The 24,632-nt window shown below is 34.9% G+C and overlaps 1 protein-coding gene across 9 annotated transcripts in view; it reads left to right on the forward strand.

Annotated features, from left to right (window-relative positions):
• VPS13B (vacuolar protein sorting 13 homolog B) overlaps nt 1–24,632 on the forward strand; it is a 774,679-nt gene that overhangs the window by 366,777 nt on the left and 383,270 nt on the right. For all 9 annotated transcript variants that reach the window (XR_010837425.1, XM_067017180.1, XM_067017176.1 and 6 more), the window contains exons 24-25: nt 10,966–11,186; nt 23,342–23,545. Coding sequence is in view for 8 of the 9 variants with exons in the window: in XM_067017180.1 (XP_066873281.1) it covers nt 10,966–11,186; nt 23,342–23,545 (425 nt within the window). In the remaining variant the exon portion in view is untranslated. The remainder of the gene's footprint in view (nt 1–10,965; nt 11,187–23,341; nt 23,546–24,632) is intronic.

Consider the following 24,632-nt stretch of genomic DNA (forward strand, 5'->3'; position numbering starts at 1 on the left):
ATGTAAGTGGAGTGTTAAAGTCCTCTACTATTATTGTATCATTATTATCAATTTCTTCCTTTATGTCTATTAATATTTGCTTTATGTCTTTAGGTGCTCCTATATTAGGGGCATATATATTAACAAATGTTATAGGCTCTTCTTATATTGTTCTCTATATCATTATATAATGCCCTTCTTTGTCTTTTGTTATAGACTTTGTTTTAAAGTCTGCTTTGTCTGATATGTCTGTTGCTATTCCTACTTTATCATTTCCATTTGCATGAAATATCTTTTTACCTCCCTCACTTTCAGTCTGTGTGTATCTTTGGCTCTGAAGTGAGTCTCTTATAAGCAGCATATAGATGGGTCTTGTTTTTCTTATCCAATAGGCCACCCTGTATCTTTTGGAGCATTTAGTTCATTGACGTTTAAAGTGATTATTGATAGGTATGTACTTATTGCCATTTTGTTAATTAGTTTTTGGGTTGTTTTTGTAGTTCTTCTTTGTTCTTTTCTTCCTTTAGTTTGTTCCTTTGTGATTTGATGATTTTTTTTTTTTAGTGGTATTCTTATGTTCTTTTCTCTCTAGTTTTTGTGTACCTGTTGTAGAATTTTGATCTGTGGTTACCTTTGGGTTTATATAGGTTGACCTATATCTATTGGTTTTAAACTGGTAGTCATTTAAACTTAAGCACATTCTAAAAGGTCTACATCTTTTACTCCCATCCCCCATGTTTTGTTTTTGAAGTCATATTTTACATTTTCATGTTTATCCCTTAACTCTTTATTGTAGCTAAAGTTGATTTTATCTTTATTTTTATTTATTTATTTATTTATTTAGGCTGTACCAGGTCTTAGTTGCAGCACATGGGATCTTCGTTGTGGCACATTTGTGGTGGCATGCGGACTCCTTAGTTGTAGCATGCGAACTCTTAGTTGCGGCATGTATGTGGGATCTAGTTCCCTAATCAGGGATCGAACTTGGGCCCCCTGCATTGGGAGTGTGGAGTTTTACCCACTGGATCACCAGGGAAGTCCCTACAATTTTTGTCTTTTAATATTTGTACTAGCTTATTTAAGTGATTGATCCACAGCCTTTAGTATATGTTTGCTTTTACTAGTGGGATTTTTCCTTTCCTATAGATTCTTCTTTTTGTAACCTTTTGTTTTCCACTTAGCAAAGACCCTTTAACATTTCACTTATTACTGATGAACTGTTTTAGTTTTTGCTTGTCTGAGAAGTTTTTTTATTTCTCCTTCAATTCTGAATGATAACCTCACTGGGTAGAATAACCTAGGTTGTAGATTTTTCCCTTTTAGCACTTTCAATATATCTGCCACTCCCTTTTGGCCTACAAACTTTCCACTGAAAAAACAGCTGATAGCCTTACGGGGGTTCCCTTTTATGTGATTCTTTTTCTCTTGTTGCCTTTAGAATTCTTTCTTTAACTTTTGCTGTTTTAATTATGATGTGTCTTACTGTGGGTCTCTGTGGGTTGATCTTGTTTGGGACTCTCTGTGCTTCTTCTACCTGGTTACCTGTTTCTTTCTTCAGGTTCAAGTTTTCAGCCATAATTTCATCAAATACATTTTTGACCCCTTTCTTTCTTTTCCTTCTGGGACCCCTATGACATGAATGTTAGTATGCTGATGTCCAGAGGTCCCCTAAACTGTCCTCATTTTTAAATTTGCTTTTCTTTTTGCTGTTAGTGCTAGAGCCAGGTGTGAGCTTGGAGCTTCTCCTGTAATCAGTGGTCATCATCCACATGTGGGTGGGTAGGGTCGGATTCCCAGATGCTGGACAAGAAGCCCTGAAGGTGAGTCTGAGCTGGTTCCATTCCCTCTAAGTTTGTACTATACTCCCTCCTGGCAATGACACCTTTGTCCCAGAGGGGAGTATCGCTGGAGCAAGAGGGCCTGGAGAGGGTACCCAGTGTGGAGTGCCATTTGAGCTGTAACGTTCCTGACACAGCAGTCAGAGCTCCAGATGGCTTATAATCCACCACTCTCTGTCAGTGCCAGTAATGTCTGCTCTCGCCCTGTTCAGATGCAATGCCGGGTCTGTCTGGTTCCATCCCCAGGTGCATACTTTCCTTGGCAGTGTCAGCCATTGCCCTGGAGGGAGCTGAGCCAGACAGAGTAAGAAGGGCAGGAGCAGGCACCTGCTGCAGGCAGGAGCACGTGCTGTGACCTTTGTCTCAGGAAACCCGCGGAGCCCTGGGCAGTTTCAGTCTGCTTCCTCTGCCTTGTTTCAAGGAGTTAACAAGTTTACTCATGCATTCTTCAGGAGTAGAGTCTTGATTTCTTCTGTTAAGTCCCATTGCTTTCCATCCAGCTAAGGGGACTTGTCTTCCTGGTTTTGAATTCTAGGACTGAGGTGTCCAAAATGTGGTACAAACCACTTACTCCCCAGGGAGGATCTTTGAGCTGTTGATATTACCCTCCTCTTCTGTGTCCCCTGTTAGGAGTACAGGTCCCCCTGATTGTTGCTTCTCCTCCCTCCTGCCCGACTCCCTGTGGATCTTTCTTTATAGCTTTGGTTATAGAGTAGCCTTTCTGCCAGTCTCCAGTTTGTTTTCAGTGAGAGATGCTCCACATGTGGATGTATTTTTTTGATATGTTCATTGTGGGAGATGAGTTCAGTGTCCTCCTACTCTGCCAGCTTGATATCATCCTCCTACACCACATTTTCTTTATTCATCTGTTGATAGACTCTTAGGTTGCTTCTGTGTCTCAGATATTGTGAATAATGCTTCTCTGAACATTGGGGTGCACATATCTTTTTCTAGTAGTGTATTTGTTTTCATTGGATAAATACCCTGAAGTGCAATTGCTAAGTTGTATGGTGGTTCTGTTTGTAATTTTTTGTGGAACTTTCAACCTGTTTTCCATAATGGTTGTACCAATTTACATTCTCATCAACAGTGCAGAAAGGGTTCGCTTTTCTCTGCATCCTAGCCAGCGCTTGTTATTTATGGTCCTTTTTGGTAATAGCCATTCTGACAGGTGGGAGATGTTATCTCATTGTGGTTTCAATTTGCATTTCCCTAACGATTAGTTTTGTTGAGCATCTTTTCCTGTGTCTGTTGGCCATCTGTATGTCTTCTTTGGAAAAATGTCTATTCAGATCCTCTGCCCATTTTTTAATCAGGTTGTTTTTATGATATTGAGTTGCATGAGTTCTTTATATATTTTGGATATTGTGGATTCTCAGTTTATTGGAAGGAAGTGTAGCCTTGGATCGTTCCAACCATTTGAGATTTGAGCTTCTTTTCTGAAGTTCTTGACAGTTTTTTGGGAAAAAATGACTTCTAGCCCTCATTGATAATTTTGTAAACTTTTTATACTTCCCTAATACCTTTCCACTCCCTATAAAAGTTATTATAAATTTCCACCACTTTCCTCAAGGTTATCTGATTATTTCCCCTACTCAGCATACAACCTCATATTACCTTACTGAAAGCATTGACAGCTTCCCATCCAAACAGGGTCCTGATACAGGACCTTTACACTTCTGTTCACCTTCTAGAACACTTTTTTCCCAAGTAGCCTCATGCCTTATGTCTCTATGGAATGTCACTTTATCAGAGTGGCTTTTCTGGACTATCCTATCTTAAAGTGGCAGCACCCTGTTCTGTTACCCTGCCTAAGTGCTCTTCTGAACATCTAGGACCATCAACATACTATATGTCATTTAATTATTAGTTTATTATCCTTCTTTCCACAACTAGAAGGCAAGATCCATGAGAACAGTGAGGTTATATTGTTCACTGCTCTCTTCCTAGATCCTAGAATAATATCTAGCATATATTAATTCAGTAAATACCTGTTTAACAAATGAATCTACCTTACCTGGAATAAGTCTTTCATCTGCTGACATTGCTTAGGACCAAGCCATTTTTATTCATTTATCCATCTTAGTCCATCCCTCCCTCCCTTTCTCCTTTCCTTCCTTCCTTCCTTCATAAAGCAAATATTTATTGAGTGCATATTGTATGCTATGCACTACGTTTTTACGGAACTGGCTTCATCAGTTATAATCTCATTTAATCCTTGTTGTCATATAAAAATGCTAAAATTTCTTTCAGCTTACTCAGTTAACAGAACAAACCTCTTATTTGCAAATCCAATGGAAACCTTTTAATCCTTGATGTTCATTGATTCTTTTTTGAAATTCTTTCTTAACTTCTGGATAACCACCTTCCTTGATTTGTTTTCTGTGGATAGTGGCTACTTCTTCTGAATATCATTCATGGGCTCCTTTCCTCTACACTTTCTTTAAAGATAGGTGTTCTTCATATTTATAGCTTTACTAGGTATTCTCATCTACACCTATACTTAACCTGTCACTTTTTCTCTGACAGTTTACAAATCTATAAGACTGTCACATACCTGACTTCTTTGTTCCTTTTTTATATCCTTAGGTAACTGTTTGACCTAGATTGTCCATCAGTTGGCACTGATAACATGATAGAATCTTGTGCTACAGAGTAACAGTTATTTTCAATACCAAAAATTAGTCTATTCCTAATTTCACAGCTAGTCCCTGGTCAAACCTGTCAGCTTTAGCATGGTGTTTTTTTTTTTTTTTTTTTTTTTTGGTATGCGGGCCTCTCCCCTTGCGGAGCACAGGCTCCGGACGCGCACGCTCAGCGGCCATGGCTCACGGGCCCAGACGCTCCGCGGCATGTGGGATCTTCCCAGACCGGGGCACGAACCCGCGTCCCCTGCATCGGCAAGCGGACTCTCAACCACTGCGCCACCAGGGAAGCCCCTGTTTTTTTTTTTTTTGCGGTACGCGGACCTCTCACTGTAGTGGCCTCTCCCGTTGAGGAGCACAGGCTCCGGACACGCAGACTCAGCAGCCATGGCTCACGGGACTAGCTGCTCCGCGGCATGTGGGATCTTCCCGGACTGGGGCACGAACCCGTGTGCCCTGCATCGGCAGGCGGAGTCTCAACCACTGTGCCACCAGGGAAGCTCTAGCATGTTTTTAAAGTGATTCAACTGAGCCCCAGAGAATGAAACCATATTTGAGGTGCCAAGTTATGGATAAACATGATCTCCAGGACTCGGGTTTTCTTCCATATAATTCCCTTCTGTATGAGGTTTTCACGAAATACAATTCATTGATTTAGACTCTTTCATTTATCACACTTAAAGAAAAAATCTTTATTGAATTTGTTACAGTATTGCTTCTGTTTTATGGTTTGTTTGGGTTTTTTTGGCCATGAGGCGAGTGGGAGATCTTAGCTACCCGACCAGGGATCAAACCCGCACCCCCTTCATTGGAAGGCGAAGTCTTAAACAGTGGACCACCAGGGAAGTCCCCAAACTCTTTAATTTAGTATTTGGAATAGTTTCTTGAACTGAAAGAGTCCTTGGGTCATCCGTGAACTTCCTATCTTCCAAAAAAAATTCTTTAAATACCAAATAATGAAAGAAGTGAAATTAATCAGGACTTTACTTTTTGCCTTTTTTTTTAACCTTTTTTCCTCTTTCTTTGCTCTTTATTCTTATGTCTTTTCTTTTGTCACTCAGTTGGTTCTTTTACTGTAATGAAATAGTCCACTCAATTCTTGTGAAGGAAAAGGCATGAAATGGCTTAGCACTTCATGTTGAAGAAGCAGAGGAATTAGGAATTAGCATTTCTCCTCTAATACTAAGGGATAGTTAGAGCTGGGATATTTACCTAAGTCTCCTGGTGCAAAATTCAGGCTCATGCTGTAGAGGCAGTGTCATAGTGTTCTATGCACTCAGTAAACCATTGATATACTCTGTCAGTAATATAAAATGAATACACGTGTATCTTTTATTCCTAACAAATACTTGTTTATTAGCAAGGTTAACATGGCAAAGCTTTTATGCATTAGTCAGTCTTGACTTTCATCTAATAGCAGTAAACAATTCTTTTGCAGAAGTCTTGGGAAGGTAATAGATTTAACTCAAATTGACTAAAATGTCTACATGTACTATGTGTTATGTTAAGGGAAATGATAAATGAATTTATTATCTAGGATGTTTGTGTTGTAAATGTTTATATGTATTTTTATTATTTTTGTAAATATAATGTATATAGCTGAAAATGTTTTGGAAAGAGAATCATGTCTTAATCATGTTTCTTATGTTATTAAAGTTTTGAGAACATGGTGTTTGTAAAATACATGTTAAATTAAAAAGCTTAATAAGGGATAACTGGCTATTCAGTTATTTAAGAAAAAGCTAAAGTAGAAAACAATCAGGAAGCAAAAAATACCATTTAAAAATAAGGATATTTAAGGGCTTCCCTGGTGGTGCAGTGGTTGGGAGAGTCCGCCTGCTGATGCAGGGCACACGGGTTCGTGCCCCGGTCCGGGAAGATCCCACATGCCGCGGAGCGTCTGGGCCCGTGAGCCATGGCCGCTGAGCCTGCGCGTCCGGAGCCTGTGCTCCGCAACGGGAGAGGCCACAACAGTGAGAGGCCCGCGTACTGCAAAAAAAAAAGGATATTTAAAATACCCTATATTTATTTTTTAAGTTATAATCCATATATCATATCACTGAGTCATGAGACCCAAGAAATATTTTGTGATAATGTTTCCTTAATGATGTAGGTGTCTACGTAATAATTTAAGTGAGGTGAAAAGTGCCATTAGTTAGTGGTAAGTCACTTTAGAAAATGTTTAATTGTAACATATCTTGACAAGCTGTAGCAACTGAGTGTATATCTTGTTAGCTGACCATATGATCTTAAATAAATTCTGCATTGCTATAATTTCAACACCTCTTTTAAAACTGTAAAGTAATTACTGATATATTAATTGCTTGAAGGACAGCACTAGTCTTTGTGGTTACTTTTAGTTTTAAAAGCAATAATTCTGGTTTTGCATTGTTTATATTTGCAATCATAAGTTTTAAGGAATCTTAAAAACAGTATTATATTTCTTTATACAGTAATGAAAATTTGATGATTAAGTTATGATTAAACCAGTAATAATTTTCAGACGTCAATACTAGTTAGCACTGAATGCTTTTTTTAAAAAATAAATTCATTTATTTTATTTATTTATTTTTGTCTGCGTTGGGTCTTCGTTGCTGCGCATGGGCGTTCTCTAGTTGCCGCGAGCAGGGGCAACTCTTCGTTGCGGTGTGTGGGCTTCTCATCGCGGAGGCTTCTCTTGTTGCGGAGCACAGGCTCTAGGTGCGCGGGCTTCAGTAGTTGTGGCTCGTGGGCTCTAGAGCACAGGCTCAGTAGATGTGGTGCACGGGCTTAGTTTCTCCGCGGCATGTTGGATCTTTCTGGACCAGGGCTCGAACCTGTCTCCCCTGCATTGGAAGGCAGATTCTTAACCACTGCGCCACCAGGGAACACACACACCCCCCCCCCCCCCGCCGTTTTTTTAATACATGCTGAGTTTATAAACATTTATATATGCACAAAGGCCTATGGAAGGATTAAAAAAGTGAATCAAGCACTGAATGCTTGGATTTCTAGGTATGAAGAAAATATTTCACAAATTTGAAATGAATTATCTATTTTATCATGATTTAATAATCATATTTTTCAATGTAAATTTTATATATTTATATAAATTTAATATATTTTTAATTTATATTTATATTATTTTATACATGCAATACATTTTACATTTCCTAATACAAAGCAGTATTTTCTTCCAAAGTAGAAATTTGGTTACAGAGCAAATAAAACTATATGTTGCTCATTTTCATTTCCTTCTCTTCCAGACATTTCAGCAGTTCTCCTCTGTGAGGAGAATTGATTATGCTTTATATCTTTTTTAATGCCTTCATTCCTCGAACATTCCCACTGCTTAAGTTAATATCATGTAGAATTAAAGAAACCCTTTATCTCAACTGTCTGTAAATCAGTTTAGTGCTAAGTGATTTGGGAAAACAGTGTCAGCACTTTTGGCTCGTTTGTGTTTGTAGAATACACTGCATCTGTTTCCAAATTGTTAACCGTCACAATTAGCAGTAAAATATTCCTGATTACACTATTTCATATTTGAAATAAAAACCTGCCTGAGACATACTGGATTGTGGGACATAGGGAAAAGAGTTAAGGAGAAGAGGAAAGACACCTTTTTGTTTGTTTCTAAAGACACGTAATGACTAAGGTTATGAAAGAAAGAAAACTGAGGGGGAGTATCTCTAATTTTGAACAGTTTTCTTTCTTCATTTTCCATATCGATCTTTGTAAGGTGATTTACCTTGGTGCAAAGTATATGTACTTTTTCCTATAATAAAGCACAGCATCTTTAGAAAGGGAAAGACCAATTCTCTTTGCAGAATATTGATCTCTGCCCACCAGTATTGAAGACTGTAAATTAGGTGTTATATGATCAGGGTCTCTCTCCCCCACTGTTGACACATGTATCACATAGTCTCACACTGAATTTTATTTATGCATTTTGTGTCAAAGCTTTGCCATATTCACTTTCTTTTACATTAATTCATCTGAAGTTCATTAGTGTTTGGTTATCATTTTTTGAGAATTAATTTATTGGTATTCTTTTCTCTGTTAATGGTGTAGAGGTTTCACTATTTCACACAGAAGTGGAATTTTCAATCTTCCTGCTTTGTTTTTATTTTTTTCTTGTTCTTTAGACAATGACTATTTCTGAATTCTGCCAGCAATAAATAATTTTTCTAAAATGAAAGACTCATTTTATAGCCTTAGCACTTTCTAATTAAAGTTAAAATACTAGTCTTGAAGGTCTCAGAATAGTACATGATCCTGGTCCGTCATGGATATCTGAGCATATTTTACAGAGTCCTCAATTGCCAATGCTGTAAATGAGGTGCTTTTTATTTTGGTGTGTGTGTGTGTGTGTGTGTGTGTGTGTGTGTGTATAAAAGGAATAGGTGTGCAGGTGATGATGTGTTATGTTTTGATAATTTTTTTCACAGTGGTTAATTGTGGGAATGTTTGTCATTACATGTTAAGCTCTTCTAGATAGAGTGTACTTTTAAAAATAGATGATCTGCTTGTTAAATAAATGGATGTAAAATATTACCTTAAAAGGTTCTGTTTAAGACTTAGAATATGGTATATATACCCAATTTCAGGTTATGGTCTGATTCCAAAGAAGAAGCAGAGACACATATCTGAGATAGTACCGTGTCATTTGGAATTCTTTTTTTCTATTTCATGAATTTAAATGTGGTGCTTTTTACCCAATATAATCACCATTTAACATTTCTTGGATAACATAAAATTTGAAAGACTATGTATAGCTCGCTACAGATTTTAAAATATGTAACCTGAAATCATTCCAAAGTATTTTAAGGCAAATTTGGCAAAGCCTTTATTTTGTAAATAGCATGGAACTTTGTGTAGGTTTTAAAATAATTTCAGAATTAGTTACAGATGATTTAAAGTTTGTCATTCTTTCCTGAGGGCAAAATATTTTAAGTCTTAAGACAGGCAGAGTACCACGGTGCTGACCACATATTATTATGCAGTTTCCATTGTTTCCAGTCAAGTTGTTGTGGACTGCTATGTAGCTAGATTTATTTTATTATCCAGGTCTCAATTTCAAAGTTTCTAATTTTAATTTTATTAACTACTTGATCAAGACATTTTAAATGTTCAAACATATGAGAATCTATCTTGTAGCATCCCCTGAGTATCACCATTCACAATTCAAATACTTATGTATGTTCCTGTAGTATATATGTTTATAGCATGATCTACTTAGTTATTCACTTAGTATTTTTTTCCTTACTAAAAAATAATATGAACCTAATAGTACGATGTGTGTGTTCTGGTTCCAACTCTCTGAGAGCATGTCCAACACTACAAGGGGAAAATAAAAAGACTTGAAGGAAAAATAATAACAATGGTAATAGTGCATTATCCTGGGAGTAGCAAGATGGAAGGTGAATTATGACTGGTTTTGATTTTTTTCTTTATATATTATATTTTCTAAGTTATTTTCAGTGAGACACTAGTACCTCTCGAATTAAAAGATAAATATTTTCAATTTGTTTTAAAATAATCTAGATACTTAAAAAGAAGTCTGTATTATACTATCTATACTATCAAGTGCTAGTAGAATTGCAAAGTCAAAAATACAAGTCATAGGAACATATTTTCCATCAAATTGGCATCCCAGTAATGAATATTACGAATGTTTTAATACTGAGTACACTTTTAATGCTATTTCACAAAGTATTTTATCTATAGCCACAATAAAAAAATAATTTTATCTCATAAATTTATATTAACAATTTTTTTCTCTGGTAAATTAATAAAAGAAAAAATTTTAAATCAATGAAAGAAATTTTGCTTTTAATTCTGAAATGTATGAGTACTTTTATTTTTAAATAAAATATACTTGATTTAAAAATAACATATATAAGAATCACCAGCTTAAGATATGTACGTGCGTCCTGGGTCTTAACCATCAGAGATTTCTGATTAAGCAGGTCTGAAGTAGAAACCAGGAATCTGTATTTTATATCAGCACCCATATGACTCTGATGCATATGGTCCAACAGACCATAGTAAATTGTTTATTCTTTTTTTATTCTGCAGTCAGATCTGTGGTCACCTTTAGTTCATTTTCCTAATTTTCCTAATTTAACACATTCTCTGTGGTCTCCAAGGTATAATGCATACATCCCAGCAGTTGCACTGTACAACCCACTAGTACAAGGGTGAGGGAAGAAAATGTTAGGACTTGTATTTATATTTTTATCTCATTTCCTTAATTTCTACTTTTGTATGTTTTATAATGTACATAATTATTGATATAGTAGTATGTTATAATAAATACAAATATAAACATTTTTAAAAGGTAACCCTTATATAACATGTAAACTGTTTAACATGTTGGTCTCTGGCATACAGTATATGCTATTTATGATGCCATATTAACTGTTTTATATTTCAAATATTAACAGTATATACCTTACTATCAAGTGACAACTCTTTTTTTGTTTGTGTGCCTCCTTACCCCCTTTTGTCCCCATTATCAGGTGATGCCTTTCCTTGGACAATCAGCTTGCATCATTTCAGCATATACACCCTTTTTGGAAAACAAGTGACACTTTGCCTAGTGGAACCTATGGGTTGTACCTCTACTCTGGCTGTTACATCTCAGAAACTACTCACTACAGGACCTGATACGAGGCATTCATTTGTTGTTTGTCTGCATGTTGACCTAGAGTCACTTGAGATAAAATGCTCAAACCCCCAGGTTGGTACATTTGATTTATGAAAGGAAATTTAAAATAATGTGATTTAAGAACAATTGTTACTCATTTTGTTGAAGGGTTTCTCTTCTATTAAGTGTCTTAAATTATTTTTAACAGGGCCATCAAGATCAGAATGGTTAGATTAAGTATTGCTTTGAAGTTCTCTCAAGTTTTGTAATTCAAACTCTTCTGAAAATGTAATGGTGGCAGCATAAATGCATCTTTTGGCTGATGGAATGAAATCAGTTGCAGATGTAGTTTTTTAAACGGTGAAGAACTACTTTACTGTCAGACTGGAAGAGCCTATTGAAGTGATCAAATGTAATTTCCGATCATATTCTCACTCAAAACTTCTTTTGCTCAATGTGTAGTATTTTTTAAAAAAAGCACTGTTTACTATTTTAAAAAGGCATTTAGTTAATCCTTTAACATTCCAGTTAGTATAGGCCAAACATGTTATATTCTATAGTTTTATAATTTAGTATCAATTCAGATCTCCTGGGTTTGTACAAATTATTAATTACATATAATTTAATACTTGTTTCTTTGAACTCAAGCAGACTCTTGTATATTTTCTACACAGATTATCAACATTGAATAGTATTTGAAATTATATTTTTAAAACAATACTTTTTAGAGTTTTATTGGATCTGTTAGGTCAATGTCGATAAATCTTTGTTTATTCCAGCATTAGTGGTGACAGGCTAGTTTTTAAAGTGTGTATTTTTAAGTGGGTTCAAATATTATTCATATGTTATAGAGCCTCCTTACTGAAACCATCCTCCTTCTTTCCCCTCTTCTCTCTGCCTTGCTCCACCTACTGTATACTCTACAGTTTGGTTTAACTTTCATATATATTTGTACATTTAGAAAAGATCGGACCTGCTAATTTAATCTTGGTGATGGCCTTATTAAAAAAATACATGCAGTTAGAATTATGATTAGGCAGTTATACTAAACTAATAGCTTATCCACCATTATAAAAGTAATTTATAATCAATAGTAAATTCTTTTGAACAATAGTAAATATTCCAGATTAATGGCCATTTGCCATTCTATTATGACCCTATGTTGAATTCCTAACTTGTAGTATCTCATTATGTGACCTTATCTGTTAATAGGATCATTACAGAGGTAATCAAGTTAAAATGAATTCATTAGGGTGAGCCCTCATCCAGTGTGACTGATATCCTTATAAAAAGGGAAATTTGGAAGTACACAGTCACAGAGGGAAGCTGATGTGAAGATATGCAGGGAGAGTGCCATGTGAATGGAGGCAGAGATTGGACTGATCCAGCTGCAAGCCAAAGAACACAAGGATTGCTGGCTACCACCAGAAGAAGAACCAGAGGCAACGAAGGATTCTTCTGAGTTCCAGAGCATGGCCCTGCTATTACCTTGAGTAGGGACTCTCTAATCTCCAGAACCATGAAACTATGAATTTCTGTTGTTTAAAGCCACCCAGTTTATGGCACTTTTATATGGCAGCTCTACCAAACAGATTATAGAGAAACAGATTCACCTTCTTTAGATCCTTTATCACAGAAGCTGTTAAAAGGGAAAAAATAGATTTAGTTCTATCATAGCAGCAGAAGCCCATCTCAGCCCATCAGTCCCACTGATTATTTCTATATACTCTGGGGGAAAAAAAAGCAAAAACTAACAACATAAATGAATGTTGTTCCCAATTTGTTTTTTAAATGATTGAATTGCAAAAAGACTTTAAAACAGCTATTATAAATTTTTTTTGTGAGGTGTAAAGGAAAGCAACACTGAATGAAAAAGGTAAGAATTCTCAGTGGAGAAATAAAGTATAAAAACAATCAAATGGAATTTGAGAATTGGAAATACAATACCTGAAAGAAAAAACCATACCGTATGGGCTTAGAGGTGACATGCATGTGACAGAAGAGTCACTGAACTTGAACATTGTGCATAGAAATTATTGAATTTGGAAAACAGAAAAGAAAAGATATTAAAAATAGGATCGAATCTTCAGTGGTTGTGGGAGAGAATGTTCGAATATATGTGTAATTGGAATTCCAGAAGATAAGGAGAAAAAGCTGGGGCCAGAAAAGTATTAACAAATAATTGTACAGAATTCCCAAATTTGCAGAAAGAGATAGGCCTTTACATATTCATGAAGTTTACCCAGTCCCAAGCATGTTTATCTTGGACACGTTGTGATTAAAATACTAAAAACCAAGGATAAATTTTTTTAAAATCTTGAAAGCAGCTGCAAGAAGATACATTATATATGGTTTAATTTGAATGAGTGCCGGTTTCTCATTAAAAACCATAGAGGACATGGGACTTCCCTGGTGGTCCAGTGGTGAAGACTCTGAACTCCCAGTGCAGGGGGCCCAGGTTCAATCCCTGGACAGGTAACTAGATCCTGCATGCTGCAACTAAAGATCCCGCATGACAGCGAAGATCCCGCACGTGGCAATGCAGATTCTGCTTGCTGCAACTAAGGCCCAGCGCAGCCAAATAAATAAATAAATAAATATTTTTTTAAAAAAACCAAAAAACCCACAGAGGACAGAAGACATTAGAACAATATCTTTAAAATGCTAACAGAAAAACACTGTCAAGACAGTGTGCATGTCTCACAGAAATTAAAGTGAAATAAAGACACTGTAGATGAAGGAAAACTAGGAAAATTGTCACCAGCACCTCTACTTTACAAGAAATACTGAAGGAAGTTCTGCAAGTTAAAAGTGGTACCAAATGAAAACTTGGATCTTCAGAAATAAAGGAAGACCAACAGAAATGATAAATAGCTTGATAAATCTTTTTTTAAAACTATTTAAAAAATATGTATGACTGTGGAAAGCAAAATGAGTAACACTGTCTGCTAGACCTTTCAATGTATGTGGATTTAATATACAAGACAACTTGGGATTTCCCTGGTGGCGCAGTGGTTAAGAGTCCTCCTGCCAATGCAGGGGACATGGGTTCGAGCCCTGGTCCAGGAAGATCCCACATGCTGTGGAGCAACTAAGCCCGTGTGCCACAACTGCTGAGCCTGTGCTCTGTAGCCTGCGAGCCACAACTACTGAGCCCACGTGCCACAACTATTGAAGCCCATGTAGAGCCAGTGCTCCACAACAAGAGAAGCCACCGCAATGAGAAGCCCGCACACCACAAGGAAGAGTAGCTTACCACAACTAGAGAAAGCCCGCAAGCAGCAATGAAGACCCAACACAGCCCAAAAAAAAAAAAAAAAGACAACTTCATCATCAAGGTTAGTGGGGGATGGGCTAAGGGGACCTAGTGGTTGTCAGATTTCTAAATATCTCATGAAGTGGTACAGTATAAATTTAAAAGTAGACTGAAAATTTTTCTACATATATTATAATTTCCTAGAATAACCACTAAAAAAAAAAGCGGAAATGCAAAGAGATATAACCAAAATGCCAACAGATGAATTAAAATGAAATAGTAAGAAGTATTCAGATAATCTAAAGAAATGAAGAAGTGGTAACAGAGTTACATAAAACAGGATGGAAACAAAACAAAAAATAAAATTGTAGGGCTGATCCTGCCTTAGCAAGAATTACATTAAATGTCATGATCCTAACTGGGAGTGTTTAGACCAGGATGCAGCAAACTAAGGCCTGCAGATAAATTTGGCCACACCCTTTTTTTTCACATATTGTGTAAAGTTGCCATCATGCTACAACCACAGAATTAAGTAATGGCAAGGGAGAGCACTATGTAGCTCAGAAAGTCTAGAATATTTACTATCTGACCATTTATAGAAAGTCTGCTGACCCCTGGTCCAACTGCTCCTATTAGGGTAGGAATAAAGCAAGACTCTACATACATTGCCTAAAAGAGAAACACTTAAAATATAAAGAAACAATATAAATAAATGCATAGGAAAAAATACACCATACAAACAGCATAAGAAGGATGGACTTATTTATTTTAATATCAAATAAAATAGACAAAAAGAAAAAGTATTACCAGAAATAAAGAAGGACATGAAAGAAAAATGGACAGAATTAAAGGAAAAATAGGTAATTCTATTCAAGCATATTAGGAAATTTTTATACCATCTCTGTCAGTGGTTGTAAAACAGCTAGATGAAAAATAAATAATTGGAGATATAGAAGATATGAAAAATACTGTGAACTCACCTTGACCTAATGGACATTTATAGAACACTATATTCAACAACCATGGAATGCACATTTTTTTCAGGTGTACATGGTCTCATTATATTAAGAGAATTAAAATCAGTAAAGTATATTATCTAACCATAGTCAAATTATATTAGAAGTCAATAATAAATTAACTAGGAAAACTTTAAATATCTGGACATTAAATAATAACTCATATCTGAGAAACCAGTTATCACACTTAATTGTAAGATATTGAACTGTTTCCCACTAAGATCAAGAAAAAGCCCAGAATGCCTCCTTCTATCACCTGTTCTTTGTCATACTGGCCATCTTAGCCATTGCAATTAACCAAGCAAAAGAAATAAAAGACACAAAGATAGGGCTTCCCTGGTGGCGCAGTGGTTGAGAGTCCACCTGCTGATGCAGGTGACACGGGTTCGTGCCCCGGTCTGGGAAGATCCCACATGCCGCGGAGCGGCTGGGCCGGTGAGCCATGGCTGCTAAGCCTGTGCGTCCGGAGCCTGTGCTCCACAACAGTGAGAGGCTGGTGTACTGCAAAAAAAAAAAAAGACACAAAGATGAGAAAAGAAGTAAAACTCTCCCTATTTTCATATGATCAAATATTTTACAGAAGATACTGGAGGAATTAAGAAACTATTACTAGAACTAATAAATTTATTATGGTTGTAGGAGACAAGATAAATATATAAAAACCAGTTGTATTTTTCTTTACTAGCAGCTAGCAACTAGAAAATGGAATGAATCAGTTCCATTTATATTGGTGCCAACCAACATACACGAATGAGTCTAACAAAAGATGGCCAAGACCTCTATCCTGAAAACCACAAAACATTGCTGAGAGAACTTGAACATCTAACTGGAGCGAGATACCTGTTCATAGATTAGAAGATTCAATATTGTTAAGATGGCAGCTGTCCCCAAATTGATCTAGATATTGGGCATAATCAAGTTTAAAAACATTTTCTCCTCAAAAGACACATTAAGATAGCAGAAAGCCAGACACTTGGGAAAAGTATTAACAACACATTTATCAAACTGTTACCAGAATATTTATGGAATCCTTTTCTACTTGGTAACATGAAGACAAAGAACAATAAATAAAATAACATGAATACAAATAACGGGGAAAAGATTAGAACCACACAAGATGTGTGACTGGTCAGTAACCACATGAAAAAATACTCAACATCATTATTCATCGGGAAAAACCAAAATAAAACATGAAGACATACCACTACATACCTATCGGATTAGCTATAATTTAAAAGATGGAGTATTATGAACCAACTAGAACTCTGTATACTACTGATGGGAATGTAAAAATTACATAACAACTTTGGAAACAACTTTGAAGTTCCTGGAGGGGGGGAAAAAAAACACATACGACCCAGCCATTCTTCCTTAAGTATTTCTTCAGGGAAACAAAAATGTATATCCACTCAGAGACTTTTACATGGATGTATTTAACAGCTTTATTTGTATAGCCAAAAACTAAACATAACCCAAATGTTCATCAGTAAGTGAATTTAACAAATTAAACAAATTATGGCTTATCCATACAATGTAATACTATTCAGCCATAAAAAAGACTGAGTTATTGATAAAATGCAAGATCATGAAAAAATATTGCAGTCATTACACTGAGTGAAGGAAGCCAGACCAAAAAAGAATACTTACTGTATAGTTCCATTTATATAAAATGTTATAATGTGTAAACTACTACATTGTGACAGAAAGTAGGTTCCTGGTTGCCTGGAGGCAGGGCAGGGAGAGGGAAGGAGAAGGGGGTGGTAGGAAGGATAGTCTACAAAGGGATATGAAGAAACTTTTGAGGATAATAAGAAAAAATTTTTTATTCATAGTTTATATTTAGTAGTAGCTCAGTCCCTATATAATAGACAGCTAACTACTACTTAGAGTTACCTACCAGAGACCTTATATTTTAGAGACTTATTTTAGGTGTCATTATAGCCTTGGGAGGATTGTCCTACTCCACATGTTCCGGTTATCCATAGCTATCGCAGCTGAGAATAAATTCTGTTCCCATTATGGTTTTAGCCTGGGACTCCACTATTATTAATCTTTAAAATAATTTTTTTCTTTTACTTTGAGATACTCAATAGTATGATGATTTCTGTGGAGTCTTACTAAATGTAGGACTGTGGCTCAAAACTAGAGCTCTGGGATATCTTCTTTAGATATTCACCGTATTTAGAACTAAGCTCAGGTTTTGTTGTTGTTGTTTAAATATAAACCAGTTCTAAGCCAAGTCATCACATAAATAGAACTTATGTTTGGCCTGGTATTACCTTCTTATGTCTGCTCCTTCCTTTTTTCCTTTCCTTGATCACTCGACTCCCACGGGCTCCTTGCTGCTGCTCCCCAAATACTAAGGACCTTTTTTTTTTTTTTTTTTTTTTCTTTCCTGAGAATTAAACCAAGACTGAATGAACCTCATGCCCTGAGAATCCCTTTGCACCCAAAGTGTAATGAATTTTATTTATTCACTTAATTCTACTTTATCTTCTTGATAAGTCCTGATAAACCAACTTCTGTAAAATTGTTAGCAACTGCTATATCCAAAGTTGATCACCAGGTTGTTGGGAAGTTTAAGTGAGATAGTTAGGAAAATACTTTGCAAACTCTCAAATGGTATATGAATGTCATTTTGTTAGTTTAGATCGACTCTGATATAAAATGTGAGATCCTCTATGTAAATTGGTATGAATATCCCTGGTGGAATGTAGCGGTGTTCCTGAAGGGACAGGAAGTCACAAAACAATATAGCACTTTGAAGAATCAACATGTACTTAAAAAAAAAAAAGTAAGGAGTAAGTACTCTTTTATATCCTTGTGTGCCAGATTAACCTAAATTTTAATGGTAAAACAGAGACTCCAAATAAACCTCTTTTTTGTGAGTGGTTGCTTTAGCCTGTGCTTCCAGACTCCCTCTGGATTCTGTCAAAATTACAAAGGATGACTTGATTTTTTTTTTTCCTAAGTGAATTCAGCAGATATTTATTGAGTGCTACATGTAGGCCAGAAATGAGGGGAGAAAGATTAATAAGATAAATACATGGAGAAGGCCATGCCTACACACATCATAATCCAACTGTTGAAAGCCACGGATAAAGAGCATATCTTGAAGGTATCATGAGAAAAAAAAAAGGACACATTACATGCAAGAGAACCAAGATTTTGTTAGCTTACTTCTCTTAAGAAACTGTAGTGATCAAAAGAGCAACATCTTTAAATCGTGAAAATTAAGAAAAATAAAAGCCTCTCAACCCAAAATTCTAAGTAAAAAAATATATAACATTTATGAATGAAGACAAAATAAAGACATTTTTCATATGAAAGAATCTATCACCAGTAGGACTGCACTACAAGAAATCCTAAAGGAAATCCTTCATGCTGAAGGGAAATGAAACCAGGTGTTTGAGCAACTTTTCAAATGTTTATTGGCCATTGAGTTGGCTCTTTTGTGAATTGACAGTTCATGTTGTTTACATTAATTTGTATTTTCCTGATTATTAATAAGGATGAACAGATTCTTCAGTGTTTATTGGCCAGTTAATTTTCTCTTTTATGGTTGATATTTCATATCATTTACTTAATTTTTCTATTAAATTTCTTAGCAATTTGAAGAGCCTCCCTTATATTCTATAAATACAAACCCTGTATCTGTAATGCAGTTATTTGCCTTTAAACTTTATGGCATCTTTGGCCAAAAACGTTTAATCTTTCTTAGTGAAATATATCTATATGTCTCTTTTTATTTTCTGGGTGTCCTGCCTTATAAAGTGTATCGTGGACCCTAAATTCCAAATATCCATATGCATATAAGATCCTAAAATTTCTTTTACTATTTTTATTTTTCCTTTTAAGATTAATGACCCAAAATAAACCTCTTTATTGTGAGTGGTTTCTCACTGATTAATCTGGGGGGTTTTTTTGTTTCTCATTTGTGTTTTTTTGTGAAGTACTTCTTATTCTTTTTTGTGCCATGGACTTCTTTGATAATGTTATAAAAGCCTTTTCCCCAGAACAATGTATATGCCCACTAAATTTCACATACACTGTCAGAAGCTTTATGAACTTTGGATTATAGCCAGTGTATAAGCTTCTTGATTCCATTCAAGTAATTCCTACTTCAGTACCATTCTTTTGTTTATTAGTTAGAGTGATGTCAGAAGTGTTTGCACTTGTACAGTAATTAATTTGGTTCATTATTGCTTAGAGCCCTCAAGTAGTTTATATACTCTAAAATATAGTGTGAGCTGTATATGTAGGGCAGGCCTAGACCAAATTTACTGTCATGTCTGACATTGTTTTAGATCTCTGTATCAACTACAGAGACCTAAATCGCTGTGTCAGTTCCTGGAACTCACTGCCATTAAAAGCCTTAGACACTGTAAATATTTAACCTGGTTGAATATTCAGAGAATTTGTTCCTAGGAGTGATTTCCACCAACCTTGCCTTTTATCTTAAGTGTTTTACTAAAGTTACCCAATTCCCTTTAATGTCTTTAGGCACTAGTCTCTCAGACCTTAAAAATTGTGTTCATTCCAAAATTAGATGAATTCTCTTTAATATAGAATCTTCTTTAATACAATAAAATTTCAATTTTCCCTCTACCAATAAATTGATACATTTTGTCTACCTATAAGGCATTCCCAGAAACATAAAACTATCTTTGCATTTTTGGGTTTTAAGTTGTAAAACTAGAGAAATAATGGGTTTTATGCTCCTTTCCTATCCATTTTGTCATAGTTTTTACTGCTGTAAGTTCAGTTTTCACCAAGCTAATGGAATTTGGCATTACTGTCTAAGAACACAAGCATTCAGTTCGGACAAAACTGGATTTGTATTCTTACACAAATCACCCATTTTTATTTTCTCTGAGCTTCTGATTTTTATTTTTATCTTTTAAACAAAAGTAGACTAAGTCTAATGCTCTGTATGAAAAGGATGTTTTTGTTTTGGCAGTAACTCTTTCTTTTGAAACTAAATTTTAATGATTAGTAACAACCTGTGTGCCAAATGAAATAGCCTTTCTAAATTCATATTCACTTAGAGATCTTTTTTGTGCAACATGGATCAGTAATTGCTTGTTGAAGTTCCATTCCTGCTTGGTTTCCATTGACATTGTATATCCATGGTTTTTCTTCTTCATGTCTACCTTTCTGTTTACTCTTCCATCTGACTCTCCTAATACGCTGCAAAACTTGTCATGACCCCTATGTCATGTCTTGTTCATTTCCTGCACTTGGCTATTGCTCTTGGTATTCTTATGACTGAAATGGCTTTTTGCACCCACTTAAATCCTATCTATCCTTCAAGAATGTATTTCCTTGAGGTTTGTCTCAGCCTCTCCAGTCCAATTAAGTCTTCTTTCTGATTGGTTATAAGATTAAATGAGAAAATGTATGTGCAGTTAATTTTTCAACAATAAAATGTTACTTTTTAAATATTTAATATCTTGCATATCAAATTAGTATTTGATATGCAAAATATTATTGATATTCAATCACCTTACATAACCCATATAAAGCTGCCTCACGTGGTGCTCATTTTTAGAGATCTTTTAAAACATTTTTATTGGGGTTGACATAAATACAATAAACTGCACATGTTTAGATTATCTAATTTGATAAGGTTTGACTATGTATACCCATGAAATCATCTTCACAATCAAGATAATGCATTAATCCATCATTCTCAAAAGTTTCTTTATGCCCCTTTGTTATCCTCCCTTTTACTCCTCCCCCAATCCCAGGCAATCACTGATACTGTCATTATTGATTAATTTTCATTTGCTAGTATTCTGTATAAATGGAATCATACAGTTTGTGTTCTCTCTCTCTCTCTCTTGCCTAGCTTCCTTGATTCAAGCATAATAATTTTGAGGTTAATCCTTGGTTTTGCATGAATCTATAATTTATTTCTTTTTATTGCTAAGTATTCTGTTGTATTGTTGGTTAACTTATTGGTTAACATTTGAGATTTTTTCCAGTTTTAGACTATTACAAATAAAAACTTCTACGAACATTTTTATATAGGTCTTTGTGTGGACATAGACTTTAATTTTTCTTGGGGAAACACTTAGGAAATGGCTCGTTCCCATGGTAGGTAGATGTTTTTTCCAGAAATGGCCAAACTGTATTCTAAATTTTGCATTCCATCAGAATAAATGAGAGTTTTAGCTGCTCTACATCTTTACTGATACTTGGTCTGGTTATGCTTTTTAATTTCAGACATCTTAATAGGTAGGTAATGGTAGCTCATTGTGGCTTTAGTTGGCATGGTTTTCAGTACAGCTTGAAGGATAAGAGTTGAACATTTATCTGCAGCATTTTTGCCCTATTTTTTAAAAACTGAATTTGTGAAGTCTGGATTCTGTGATAGCAACTTTCTTCTTTGAAAATAATAATACGTTTAAAGTTTATGACAGTGTTTGCTTGGTATGCTGAATACACAGTGTACTTGATGACATTCATATACAGTTTTTTAACGGTTAAAGGAAACCAGAAGTAGCGACAATAAAAGCGGCATCATTTCTCTTAGGTAAATAAACCTTATGCCTTTGAAAGTATTTAGAAACTTTATGCTTTCCTTATTTGTCGGTTCTAATTGTTTAAGAAAAAGTAAAATAATCTTTTTTAAAAATTTGGTTTGGAACAAAATGGTTTCTTTTTAGAAAATACTCATGATTATAAAAGACAAAAGAATTTGAACTAAAATTTTTCTAAGAGCTTTTTTGTAGGATCTCTATCCATTAGATTTTTTTTAAACAAAAAGAGCTACAACCTGAGATTTGAGACTTCATCACACAAAAAGCAGGAGAAAACTGTAACCCATATACTGTTTTATATCAAATAAGGATTGACAACACTGTTTTTAGGCATCTGTTCTGCCCACATAAGAAGCCAGCTTTATCATCTGGATGTGTCCTGGGGCTGAAACTTCTTATAAATATGAGAATTTCTTTCTTTCTTTTTTTTTTTTTAATGGCAAGCAGAATATGGTATCCAGCTGTGGATTTGCTTATACATTGTGTTTGCATTTTTCCCCCTAGGCTTGTTTTATACAGTATATGGCAATATGTTGTCATACAGATTCCATGATTAATGCTTATTTATGAAATCTTATGTAAATATCTTAGAACTTAGTCAAACAACGTGCAAGTTAAACAATTTTTTTTTCTGAATATTGGAATGACAAATCTGAGGGGAATGGTAGATTGGATAGTTTATGTTCTTTATCTATAGAAAAGTCTCATATGTAACATTTTCCTTTTACTAGTCTGTGTTATATCTTTCTTTTTTACTTTATTTTGCTGTGCAAGAAATCCAGTTGCAGATTTATTCTTCAGAAAACAGAGAAAGTTTAAATGTGTAAATAATTCAGAAATAAGAATGGTAATTATTTCATGTATAACTAAATAATCATGTTTACTAGGATATATTTGACTTCTAATTTTGATCCTGACCTCTGTTTAAGAGGCATTTCTTTGTGGTTGTTCTATTAGTCATATATTAAAAGAAATCTGTCCCATAATAAGCTGTTTTATTAGCATTATTTTATTAGCATTATTTTCCCACAGAAATGCTAAATTGCTTATAAAATATCAAAATGTGACTATATGGCAAATTATAAGTGTGAATAAATTCATTATATTTCTCAAATTCAATTCATGATAAAATGTTTAATATTGTATATTTTTATTTGAATTATTTTTCTCTATATCTCATCAGAATTGTATCATGACAAAATAGTCATGATCATATACATAATAATTACAGTATATATAATATATAATAATTATATATCACAGATTATAGGTCATGATATAATACCATGATCAGTGATATACTGATAGGTTTTTGTTTCACATATTATTTCCCTGGACTTGTTTTCATTTTCTCACATTTAATATTTTAGTCAGTTGTGACCAGAAGTTGAAAGATTTGTTTTTCCTTTTTATTTTTTCCCTTCTGCTTAGGTGCAGCTCTTATATGAGCTAACTGATACTATGAATGAAGTCTGGAATAAGATTCAGAAGAGAGGCAATCTCAGTTCTTTTTCAGCTTATCCGGAGTCCATGGTGGGACCTGTCCCTAGTTCTCCAGTTAGAAGCAGTATAGGCACAGCTCCTCCAGATACCAGCACATGTAGCCCATCTGCTGACATTGGAACTACTACTGAGGTAAGTGTTTCTGAAAAATTCTGTTACTAAATCAGGGATGGTATATATACCACAGAGTTCTATATCAGGATTGAGAATGAAGATGACCTCACCTCTGTGGAAGCTGGTGAGTTTAGAAGGTTTGTGAGGAGCTATGGTAGCAGTGGCTGTGTATTACTGTTTCTTTTAGGTCCAAGTATTTTAATCACTTTCAGTAGTTAGTGGGGTAATTCAGGACAGTAGGGGTTCTGTGAAATGGCAAAAACTGAGACAGTAAATGTATGGTTCCTCAGAAGTATGGAAACATAGAAGCTGATACAAAAAAGGCTTCGAACCAGAGTGCCTTTGTTATCTTTAGGTTAGTGATTTTTCAGTCTTGTCTGACCCAAAGTTCTCTCCTTCTTCCTTCTGATCATAGAAGCCTTTCTTTTCATTTTTAACACCATAACCTCACCGAATATGCCAGTGCCCCTTTTAATAACAAATGTTTTATAAAGCCCCCTTTATTATCCTGAAATGAAAATAAACATAATATAACCTACGTATACATATAATTTCAAAAATATCTAGTATCTTGAATAAAATATAAAGGATTAAAGGAAAGTAATTTAAGGTATAGTAATTATTATTTTAATATATAAATGCTCAGGCATGGTTACATTAGAAGTTATAATGAAGTAGCCAGGTACATAGAATTACTGTGAGTGTGTCTGCCACAAATAGACTTGTGCAGATCTGTGTTAAATACCACAAGTTGGTACTGTTGTTGTTGCTGTGATTTCCTGAGGTAATGGCAAACTTGATAAAGTTTCAAACAAAAGTTTTTATTCTTTTCAGTAGTTGCATTTCTGGAACTCTTAATATATAATAAAATCATGCATAAATGCAAAAATATTGTGTTTAGATTTAAAACAGAATTCAGTTTTATGCTCAAATGTTGACTTATAAACAGTATTTTTTACCTACTTCAATGTCTGTAAGATAGTGTTCATTTTTCAGGACAGTCCTATATATCATAGGACCTCTTGATACCCTAACTGCTAACCCTTAAATTCCAGTAGTGACACCCAATCATTGAGTCAATCAAAAATACCCTAATACATTTCTG

The sequence above is a fragment of the Kogia breviceps genome, chromosome 17, assembly GCF_026419965.1.
Source record: "Kogia breviceps isolate mKogBre1 chromosome 17, mKogBre1 haplotype 1, whole genome shotgun sequence".
NCBI lineage: Eukaryota > Metazoa > Chordata > Mammalia > Artiodactyla > Physeteridae > Kogia > Kogia breviceps.